The sequence below is a fragment of the Mus pahari genome, chromosome 23 (genome assembly GCF_900095145.1).
Source record: "Mus pahari chromosome 23, PAHARI_EIJ_v1.1, whole genome shotgun sequence".
NCBI lineage: Eukaryota > Metazoa > Chordata > Mammalia > Rodentia > Muridae > Mus > Mus pahari.
Window position 1 is genome coordinate 8596773 of NC_034612.1, and position 11586 is coordinate 8608358.

The 11586-nt window shown below is 52.0% G+C and overlaps 1 protein-coding gene across 3 annotated transcripts in view; it reads left to right on the plus strand.

The window, feature by feature from the left end:
* Nucleotides 1-11017, plus strand: part of Med13l (mediator complex subunit 13L) — a 221882-nt gene extending 210865 nt beyond the window's left edge. For all 3 annotated transcript variants that reach the window (XM_021222486.2, XM_021222487.2, XM_029533617.1), the window contains exons 26-31: nt 485-643; nt 1851-2027; nt 3354-3511; nt 5631-5792; nt 7844-7956; nt 9784-11017. In XM_021222486.2, coding sequence (XP_021078145.1) covers nt 485-643; nt 1851-2027; nt 3354-3511; nt 5631-5792; nt 7844-7956; nt 9784-9916 — 902 coding nt within the window. In that variant the 3' untranslated portion in view covers nt 9917-11017. The remainder of the gene's footprint in view (nt 1-484; nt 644-1850; nt 2028-3353; nt 3512-5630; nt 5793-7843; nt 7957-9783) is intronic.
* Nucleotides 11018-11586: the final 569 nt, after the last annotated feature.

Sequence of the window (11586 nt, forward strand, 5' to 3'; positions counted from 1 at the left end):
AGAAAGCACACTGCCCTGTCCTTGCCCTGGGAAGAAGAACCATGTGACTGTAGAGAAGCCTGCAGCTGAGCACTGTGTGCCCAGTGGGGCGCGAGCGATGCGACTCATCAGCAGTGCTTAGACACAGTGCTTCTGCTTAGGGGCAGTGAACAGTGGTCAGAGGGAGGAGAACAATCTGACCCTGGGGGAACATGGCTACCCCAGGCTAGCCCAGCCGATAGAGACCTCAGCACTGAAAGGCTTTTAGAACCTGCATCTGCCAGGGTCTGTTGCAGGCCCTCAGAGGGCCTAAAGGGGATGGAAGCCTACAGAAGCAGGCTTTTGTTTCTGTGTTAACCAGTGAGATAGAAACTATGTAACAAAAGAAGGGAGGGAACTGAACACAGGAAGCCTTCCTCCCTTGGGGTCACAGCAGAGCTGACAGGTGTGAATGTGAGACGTCCTGCACACTTGTAAGCACTGTGTTTGTGGTGTCTGACTTTAGATTGGAGTATCCTCCTTGGAGAATGTTCACTGCAGACAATCAGCAAACAGCTCAAGGATGTGTGCCGCATGTGTGGGATCTCTGCTGCAGACTCTCCTTCCATCCTCAGTGCCTGCCTGGTTGCCATGGAGCCCCAGGGGTCCTTTGTAGTGATGCCAGGTAAATTGTCTCTTGTCGCTTACATTAATTAGGTATTTTATCAGCCCAGTACATTCAAACTTAAATCCATGGGTAAATGTAGAATGTAGTCTTGTATTTCTAACAGAAGCTTGGGTTTTGACCTAGAAAATGAGACCATCTGCTATCTGTCTTCCTGGGGCAGGAGTTGACTGTCTTTGTTGGCCACAGCTTGGGAGAAAGATGAAGTCCTGGGTGTGAGCTGGTGCAGCCAGGCTGGTGTGTGTCTCAGCCTGGTCTCCTGGTCTTAGGAGCTCACCCTGCAGAAAGCCTCAAGATGCCAGTGGGGGACCCCGGGAAGGGTGCTGAGGGTGACTAGTCGAGCAAAGAGAAGAGCATTTATTCAGCACAGGGCAGCCATGAGTGACTCTAGTGACCGTCGGGACCTTGGCTCCGAAGCTTGGTAGCTGCGCTGGCTTGTGGAAAGCTGCCACAGGGTCGGACTCATTCTGACTGCCACTAAGCTATCTGCCATGTCAGAGACAGTGTGGATTTGAACCCTGCCACAGGGTCGGACACGTCCTGACTGCCACTAAGCTATCTGCCATGTCAGAGACAGTGTGGATTTGAACCCTGTCTGCTCCTTTCCTGTGAAGTCAGCAGTGTCTAAGGACAGGCTTCAGAGCAGGACAGTGGCTGGACTATTGGCTCCTTAGCCCTCAGGTCACAGCTGCAGCTGTGGCAGTTTACACACCTTTTAGACACTTGTGCCCTCATTTATAAAGTAGAGACACTTGCTGCCACCTCAGGGTGGCTTCAAGGTTCGTGAATGGAGCTTAGCACAGGCCAGTATCTGGCAAGCTCCGTGTAGAGCATTGGCTGCTGTCATTGAGAACGGTGTGCTTATGAATCATGACCACAGGTGGGAAGCATGCAGGAGGTCAGTGTCAGGGCTCCAGGTCACTTAGTGGGTAAGTCACTTATAGATGTGTACTCACTCTGTCCAGGGTCATCTCCACATTTGCAGTGTGAGGCGAGGGTCAGGCGATCGTCACTGGTGGTCTTAGTCGGGTACTTTAAAGACATTTAAGCAGCTGGGCCCGGCCTTGCATGTCTGCCCCTGAGGCGTATCTACACGTGACACCTCACATGGCCTTACGTGTCTGCCCCCTGAGGCGTATCTACACGTGACACCTCACACGGGCTTGCATGTCTGCAGAGGCACCCTGACACTGCTCTGCTTTTTTAGATGCTGTCACAATGGGCTCTGTGTTTGGCCGAAGCACCGCATTGAATATGCAGTCTTCCCAGCTGAACACACCTCAGGACGCCTCCTGTACCCACATCTTGGTGTTCCCGACATCATCAACCATCCAGGTGGCTCCAGCCAACTACCCCAATGAGGATGGGTTTAGCCCCAACAATGGTGAGTGGAAGGCACACTGGGCGGCAGAGGCAGTGTGGGGTCGTGTGTGTGTGTGTGTGTGTGTGTGTGTGTGTTTGTGTCTTAGCAGTGTCATAGGAACCATGGGGAGAGAGGAGCTGTAGTGTCACCGTGTTGTGCTTCTGTGCCTCTGACAATCCCTCAGAAAGGGTTTGTTTCACCCCTGGTCTCAGACTCCAGCAAGGAAGCCATGGCACTGCTTGGCACCCCTGAGGCTGCAGGGACTAGGGCACCCCAGCTGCTCATTCTCCTTCCCCGCTTTCTGTATCTTGGCCTTCACCCAGAGCTGGCACTGCCTGTGTGTAGGGTAGCCCTCCCCCAGTAAGCATGTACTAATGCTCACTGGGAACAAACCAGGCTGCTCCATTCTCTCTGTGGCTTACTAACTCTGTTAAGTTGGCAGTTACCCACCAAGACCAGAGAACATGGGTGATTAACTTAGCCACTGTCTGTTAGAGACAAAATAGCAGCTGTCTGCTGATGTCCTCCACCCATCCTCCATTCCTCCAGTGCGCTGCTGTGCTGACCTCAGTGTGGAGGCCATGGTCATGTGAAGGTGCCGCCTCCTGGCTCACCCTGGGGTGCAGTTTGCTAGAGAGCAGCTCTGTGGAGCTGATTATTTTTAATGGAATTGTTTAAATACTTTTATAGGATTGCAAAATGAGTCATAGGCCATAAAATGCCCCATTTTGTGCATCTGTTTGTGCTATTGTTGAACTTGTAACATCTTCATGCCTACTACGTGGGGAGGGGAAAGACCCCAGAATGTGCTGTGACACGGCCTCACTGTAGTCCCAGTCATGTGGGGACAGACGGGCTCATGGCAGCTGTCCACACTAACTGGGTGTGGTGGTTTACCTTCAAGTTTCTTCTTTCCACATTTCCTGCGAGTCCGACCGAGAGAACCCCCTAATGGATCTGCTTTAATCTGCTGTGGGGTGGGCTTTTCCCTGGTTCCTGACAGCAGCCTTCCAGCCCTGTAGCTACTGACTTGTACCTAGCGGGGGTCTGCTTGCTGCTAGACGGTGCCAACATGGGCCTTGCAACAGCTGAGCTGCCGTTCACCGTTTCCTCTGTCTTCAGAGGCTGAAAGGAATCGGGGGCTTTCCTCCCTGGCTGTGATTTCTCCATGTGTGTCTACTTGGTTAGGAGGTCACGGGAGAGAAAACAAATGACAGTTTGTGGCACTTGCGCACAGTGGGCACCTGTTAGGTACCCACAGCATGCCTGGGGGGTTGAAGGTTAACAGAACCTCGGATGACAAGGTGGAGTGTGGTTATTTTTTAACTTCCCTGTGTTTCCCTCTAGATGACATGTTTGTAGACCTTCCATTCCCAGACGACATGGACAATGACATTGGCATCCTCATGACCGGGAACCTCCACTCCTCTCCCAACTCCTCTCCGGTTCCCTCCCCAGGCTCTCCCTCTGGAATCGGTGTGGGCTCTCACTTCCAGCACAGTCGGGTAAGGATGTCGCTGAGAACAACCACAAGCCCAGGAAAACCTCCCGCCTCTCCAGCCATGCTTTGACTGCTCACGGCTCTCCCCAGGGGTCAGGTTTCAGGGGCACAGCTCTCCAACCCATCTTGGAGTTCAGGGATTCGGAAAGAAACATTTGGGCATTCCTAGTGCTCCCTTTATTAGGAAGTTAGTCTTCCTGTGCGCAGCACCAAAGGAGGTGCTTCTGCCTGTTGCTTGCTGGTGTTGGAGGGCTGAGAAGCTGTGGGAGCGGCCGCCCCAGAGGGCAGGGATGTTCTTCCTCTCCTTCTTAGTTCTTTCCCAGGTAGTGAGAGGCAGTAGGGGAAGGCCCGTGGCTCATGTGTGCAGTGACTTGAGCTGAGGAAGTAATTCCCTGCAGCGTGAGGCCGGTCTGCGGCCAGTGTGCACGCACTTTCTCGTATACAGTGCTGGTCACGGTGGCAACAGCCTGCAGGGGCGTCAAGAGCCACCTAGTGCATAGTTTTCAGATGTGTCCGGGTCACTGCTACAGGCCAGTGAGGGAGCCGAGCCCAGTGCTGGCTCCATCTTTAAATGCCTTGGATTAGTGAAAGGTTTAAGGGTCAAGGGCTGCCCTGTAGCTCTGTCAGCTTTGTCCCAGCCTGTGACTCAGACCTCACAGCCGGATTGTACCTGTGACTGAGCTTCTGAGGAGGGATTAAGTCAGTAAGGAGTTGCTGTGTGTTGTCACGCCCTGAGCAAGTGCCAGCTACCCCGCGTACACTGACTTGTAGAAGGGACAGTGCTGCCAGCGCTGCTGTCACTTAGGGTGATGAGGAGCAGGAAGGGTTAGGATAGAGTCACTTTAGTCATGGAGCAGCTGAAGTGACAGGGGCCAGCAGAGCCCTCAGTCACTGACTGCCCCATGCTCCCCTCCTGGGAGGAAGAGATGGTAAATGCCTGAGATTCCTGTCTGTCTACTGGCCAGGGGGTGACGAGCTGTTTGTTCCCTGAAGGTTATTTTGACAGAAACTGAAAGGTCAGATTTTATACTAGCAGTTTGAATTTGTATTCCTGTGATGGGTGCTCGGCAGCCTGTGGTGACCCCGCCATGACCCTGTCATGACCCTGTCATGTGCTTACTGCTTCGGTTCACTGTAGCATTCCTAACGCCTTACCTGTGGACGTTCTCAGTCCTGAGCCCCTCAGCCTGGAGTCTCCCAGAGGCTTTGAGCATTTTCTCTTCCTGAACTGTTTGTCCCAGTTAGGTCATCACAGGACCAGGAGGTCAAGGATTTGCCTTTGTCTCCCAGCAGGCCTCAAGGTCGGCTGCCTTCAAGTCTGGTCCCCCGCCTTGACCTCCTTTCTTCCTGAGTTGGAGGGTTATGTGCACGGATCTGTGTGTGTGTGTGTCTTCTACTGTGTCCTGACTTCGCTTTTTATCTTTGGCCAGAATAATTTTATTTTATTTTTCTCTGTCCAGAATCAGAGTTGATAGGATTTGATGTAGTAAATTAATAAGGATCATTTCTTTCTCTAAATAGGAGACATTAAAAAACAAACTAATCACTTACTATTACTGTACTAAAGACACCTTTTAAATCTCAATAGTCACTGATAGGTGGGAAGTGCTTGATGCAGAGAAGCACAGAAGACTCCGAGAGGCACACTCATACTCACATAGTGCATGCACACTTGGCGCACCCACTCGGCACACCCACACAGCAAGCACACAGGGTGGCAGGAGCATTGCTCCCTGCAGACTCTGAGCTGTGGTGCTCAGTTCTAAACCAGAGGAGGTGATGATGGAGAGCAGGTGCACTCCAGGGCTCCTGGATGCCCCTGAGGATGCTGGGGTCCTCCATCTCAGCATGCAGTGACACAAAGCCCCAGAGTGGGTGGCGGTGGCTTGTGCTTCTAGGATCAATGTATCCATTTTTCCAAAACCTTTGTCTGTTCCATAGTGCTTGTCAGGTGCCTGGCTTCACTGCAGAGACCTGTGTATTCCAGGTCACCTTGCTCAGTCCCCAGCGGGCTTTGGTGGGAGGTGCTACAGGCATGGGACTGTCACTAGTGTGCATAGTCAAGATGAAAGCAGCAGTTAGTGCCTGGTGATGCTCATTGCACTTTGGGCCTTGTTTTTCAGAGCCAGGGAGAGCGGCTTCTGTCTCGGGAGGCTCCAGAGGAACTCAAGCAGCAGCCCCTGGCCCTTGGGTATTTCGTGTCCACTGCCAAAGCGGAGAACCTCCCGCAGTGGTTTTGGTCGTCATGCCCCCAGGCCCGGAACCAGTGCCCGCTCTTCCTGAAGGTTAGTAGATGCACGCTGGGGTTTAAGAGAAGTTTCTGGCATGTGTTTTCATTTGGTTGGAGCTAGAAATCTCCTCTTAGCCGCCACAGGCTCTTAATACTCCTCTGTCACTTGTCACTTAAAGTCTGAGGAGGTTTTAGTTACAGGAGAGTGGAGTTCAGAAAAAGGACCCAAACTTGCTGTTAAGAAGTGAGTCCACATTAACCTTGGGAGGCCATCAGGGTCCTGATGTAAGTGTGGGAGCTACATGTGGCTCAACCTGACTCTCCCAGTTAGTACTGATGGCTGCCAGGGAGCCACAGCACAGTCCTGCCTGGCTGCACACTGATGCCGTCCTCCACAGAGCAGAGCCAGGGTCATTCAAACCTTTCACATCTGTGCGTTTTCCTCCTTGTATGGCTTTTATTGATTATGTCCTTAAAACAAGGCCCACATGTGCAGAGTGGAAAGAGCCTCAGAGGGGTCCATTTCTCAGTTTGGCAGAGAGAGAAAGGTTTGAGAGTGTACCGTGGTAGGGAGCCATGGGGAGAGGACTCTTGATAAGGGAGTCGACTGAGTGATGACAGCCCTGAGCTCCCGCTGTGGCACAGCATACCCACCTCCAGCCATCAGATGCTGGCAGATGTGAGAAATGACATAGGTAATTGGCATGCCCATGCCCGGCTGTGAAGGTGGCTGAGGTGGGAGGTCACATGACTTGTGAGCTGAAACAAGGCTGAAGGACGCAGCAACCCTGCCACAGAATAAGCCAGCCCAGTGACGGGAGCAAGAGATGAGGGGAGCCGCGTGCCATGACGGAGGAAGGGCCGGCTGAGCCAGCTCTACATCACTCATGTCATCTCAGTGGGCAGAGCTGTGAGCCACTCTTGTGTGGCATTTAACCTGTGGGAAATACTCCAGTGTAGCTGGGAACACCTAGTCAGTCAGCAGCAGGGAGATTCCCCAGGACTGTTAGGGTTGTATCCAAACAGGAGGTGACAAACAGGCGGTAGTGTGTCGCTCTGTGCTCAGAGATACCAGGCACGGGCAGACACGGAAGACTGTGATGGCATGCCTTGCTCACCTGACACCTGAGCGTGAAGGAAATGGCCACCCCCTTCGTAGAGGTTAGTCTGTCACACTGCTGCATTGGGACAGCGGACAGTCTGCCTCTGTGTCCTCTGACGATGTGCCCGCCTTTGTGTGGGATGCTCCTGTCTGCCTGCCCACCCTGGAGGTGCATCCGCAATTGAATCTCCAGATTAAACAGTGGGGATTGGGAGGAATCTGAAGGGTAGAGGGGTTGAGAAGCCCTACAGCATGAAGCAGCCACATCTAGACTGCAGCGCCTCGACGCCCCTCTGTCCTCCCCAGCCCTCACAGCAGCTTGGCTCATAGCGAGGCTGGAAGAGAGAGTTTTGAGATCATCAGTGAGGCTTGACCATAGCCTATCAGCTGATACAAAGGAATCACATTCGGTGTGTGTGTGACACTGTTCTTAAAGGTTCTCATCTGTAAGCATTACTTCCTAAATCTACAAGGGAAATGATATAGTATTTGGTTTGTTTTAAAATATTTCAAAGATAAAATACTGAAAAGAGAGTGACAAATAGTGGCCACTGTCCCAGCTTTGGTGGCAGGGCACACAGTGTTACATAGGAACTGCTGTTTCGTGTGCTCGACTGTTGTGTTAGAAGCAAGGTATGCTGGTGAGATGGCCCCGTCGGTCAGAGAGCCCCCAAGCCCCGGTGTGTCTGGTGTCAGGGATCAGTGGGGCAGGCTGTCTTCTGACCTCACGTGTGTGCTGTTGAGTGCGCACACACCAGTCAACTTGTTTCCTCACGAAGCAAAATGAAGTGGGTTAGCCCAGAGAGAGGCCCCTGAGACTGGCTTTGAGCTTACCTCTAGGACATGGCGCTGGGTCCCAGGAGGTGCCTGAGCAGTTGGGACTCGGGCACACAGCAGCCTGCCTCTGCATGACTGGGGAGCCGGAGCCTGGGCTGGGGCCATGCTCATTCTTCCCTGTGCTGCTCTGCATTTGGAAAGAAACAAAGATCTCCTTCTCTCCCCAGGCTTCCCTGCATCACCACATTTCTGTAGCGCAGGTGGATGAGCTCCTCCCTGCCAGGAACTCTCAGCGGGCTCCACACCCTCTGGACTCCAAGACCACATCTGATGTTCTAAGGTAGCTCTGACCGAGGCGGCGCTGCTGTCCGTGGGAAAGTGGTGCTCCTTCCCCCGTGCCGCTGTGGAGTGCAGGACAGGGTGGTGCTCACAGACACCACTGCTCGTGCAGAGTGGCGGTGCAGAACGGCAATAGCCACTTCTCCCCACTCGTCAGGGGCACGCAGTATGTGCACTCAGTTCACCACACAGTAGGTGCAGAACATGCAGTATGTGCACTAAGTTCACCACACAATAGGTGCAGAACATGCAGTATGTGCACTCAGTTCACCACACAGTAGGTGCAGGAGCACGCAGTGTGTGCACTCAGTTCTCCACACAGTAGGTACAGGAGCACACAGTGTGTGCACTCAGTTCTCCACACAGTAGGTGCAGAACACTCAGTGTGTGCACTCAGTTCACCACACAGTAGGTGCAGAACACTCAGTGTGTGCACTCAGTTCACCACACAGTAGGTGCAGAACATGCAGTGTGTGCACTCAGTTCACCACACAGTAGGTGCAGGAGCACGCAGTGTGTGCACTCAGTTCACCACACAGTAGGTGCAGAACACGCAGTGTGTGCACTCAGTTCACCACACAGTAGGTGCAGGAGCACGCAGTGTGTGCACTCAGTTCACCACACAGTAGGTGCAGGAGCACACAGTGTGTGCACTCAGTTCACCACACAGTAGGTGCAGGGACACTTCATTTCCTATTCCAAAGAGGTGTTGCAGGTGTCAGCCCTGGGCAGAAGGACAGAGGTTGGGGAGCAGAGCCTGGGAGTGGCTCTGCATTGAAAGCTTGGTTTGCCCTTCTCTGCCACAGATAGGTATGTGTGATCGACTAGAACATAAATTCTTTGTTGTGAAATGCACCCCAAATGCATGGATTCTCTTTTCACTGTTTTCATCAGGGCATAAGATTGAGTGGTGCATGCCTGTAATCCCAGAACTTGAAAGAGAAGGCGAAAGTCACCCTTAGCTACTTATTGAGTTCAAGCACAGAGTCCAGCCTGAGCTCCAAAGACGCTGTGTGGATGTGCACGTGCGTGCTTGTGGATGGACGTGCCTGAGGCCAGCCAGTGTCTGCCTCAGCCACGCTCCACCTCACTCTTTGAGACAGGGTCTCTCCTGAGACTGCACTCCAGAGATTGGCCTTTGTCCACCTCCTCTCCCCTTCCCTCCTCCTGCTATTGGATTATAGTGTGCACTGTTGCACACTACTGTACACGGGTTCTGGGGCACACCAGCCCTTCTATCACTAACTGAGACATCGCCCCAGACCCAAGACAGGATCTTCAAAACAACAAGCAGGTAGAAGCTATCCAGTGCCTTGAGAGCTGAGCCTTTCTGAGTGTTCTCTGATGTATTATGGTTTGGAAATGGGCAGTGTACAGGTGCCTCATTAGCAACTTGGCTCCCAGGGTCTCTGATGGAACACAGAGCAAGGGCCTTGTGCAAATTAAGCACAGCCGTGCACACCTAGGACCCCAGTACCTAGGCAGATGGCTAAGGCTGTGGTCAAGCTGTATGCCAGGCTAACCTGCAATAGTGAGCAATGTCCTGTCCACTCCTGTTGATTGTTTTTTTCCAGTGACCACATCAGAATAACTTTGAGAAACTTGGAAGGCCAAGCGTCAGTAAAGTATTACATTCTGAACCATCCAGTATTCAGTATGTTCTCATTTTGGCATCTAGCCAACATGAGACAGTTTCCACTCAGTGGCTTCCTGATCCTGGTGGCCCTGAGGTGGCCATGCTGGTGTGCAGGAACGTAGGGTGGGCCACGTGGGCCCTACCCCCCCAAGCCTGTGGCCCAGGAGCTGACCTCTGTCCTCTCCCTGGCAGGTTTGTGCTGGAGCAGTACAACGCCCTATCCTGGCTCACGTGCAATCCAGCCACCCAGGACCGCACTTCCTGCCTTCCCGTCCACTTCGTGGTGCTCACGCAGCTGTACAACGCCATCATGAACATGCTCTAACCGGGAAGGGAAGCACTTGCCCTCTGCCTCAGCTCCTCCTGCAGCCTTGGCCAGGGAGCCTGCTCCACTCTGCAAATGCCCGGCCTTTTTCAGAGCACTCCCTGCACCCCGCACTGTGACGCCTTCTGAGCAGGCTCATGCTCCTTCTGCAGTGTTCATAGCCACAGTGACTCCTTGACGTGTCTCACGAGGACCTGGACATTTCCATAAGCAGTGACTTGAGCCAATGTGTGATGTGTGCAGCCTGCAGTCCCCGGGAAGTGGCGGCTGTTGGTGGCTGAAGAGGCAAAGAAAAGAGACACCGTCCTTTTGCACAAGAGCCTGCTCTCAGGCTCTGTTTAGTACCAGGCTGTCCAGCCCTCTGGATGCAATCCTCTAGCCAATGGTGGATGCCTGGGGGTCACCCATACTTCATAACCTTGGACGTGTCACAACTGAGAGCCAGCTCCAGGACAGGATCTAGTGCTGGGGCCTCTGCCTCCCCCCTCCTGTCAGGAGGGCTTTAGTTGATGGCATGCCTGTGTAGATACAGGAGGTCTGGGGACAGCTGCATTCTGTTTATTTATTTTTCATTTTGTTGTAAGTTTTTTTGTGACTTTGTTTTTTCTAATCTTGAGGACCAGGTACAGTAGCTAAAGCCCACTGAGACCCACCGTAGGATTCTCTGAGTACATACCTCTGTCCTAGAAGCCAAGAAAGGAGTGAGAAGAAGCGGGGAGGCCACCCAGTGGTAGACTCCGGGCAGACAGTCTGTGTCGCCTCAGCCTGTGTAGGTCGCATCCCTATACTGCGGTGGTCAGGCTCAGCCCAGAGCTGGAGGCAAGGGCCTTCATCACTTCTCTCTACAGTCACATGGAAATACCTTTTCCAGAGAATTCTTACAGAAAGCCAGGTCTCTCCTTTCATTAGATCAAAAGGGACTCGTGTACATATCAGAACCCAAAGTGTTTGCTCATAAAACCAGTTACAAACACAGTGAATTTTTTCTGGACCATAGGAATATTGTTTCAAAAAAAATAGTGCAACTCAGCCGTTAAATCAGTACTTGAAGCTGAGCCTCTATGTGGGACTTAAAAAAAAAAAAAAAAAAAAAAGCCTTTTTAAAAGCATTAACAGCTGATTGAAGTATTTTTGACTCCCTGTCCCAGACCTTAGGGTTGACTTTGAAACCCTGTTTCTAGCCCTTATGTCGTATGTTTCTGTTTGCGGGTGGTGGGTGTGGACCGGCTTCCCAGAGCCTCCTGACAGGCCCGGCACTGAGCCCGGTTCCTGTGGGAGAGTCATGCAAACTAAGTTCTTCCAAGAGACTTTCATGCCCTGGTTATTAACAAAGAAAAGGAAAAAAATGTAATAATTGATATGATTTTGTAAAAGTATTTTTCTTGAGATAATCTAACGTTTAAACATTATATTAACATGTGGTGGGGATGTGAAAGCAGAGAAATAACTTGTACATGGGTGATTGTTCTCTGCCTCACCAACTGGGGGGGTCGCCTTTCCAATGTATAGCTTAAAAAATCTGATATATCAAACCGTTTGTATCTAACGTGTACAGTGTAAAATTGACTTAAAATATCGCAGTGCTATTTTTTCTTATCAGAGAGGAAATCCTCAAGGCCTTTTGAAGAACGTAAGATGACGGAGATGTAAACTTGTATAAAGCCACCTCG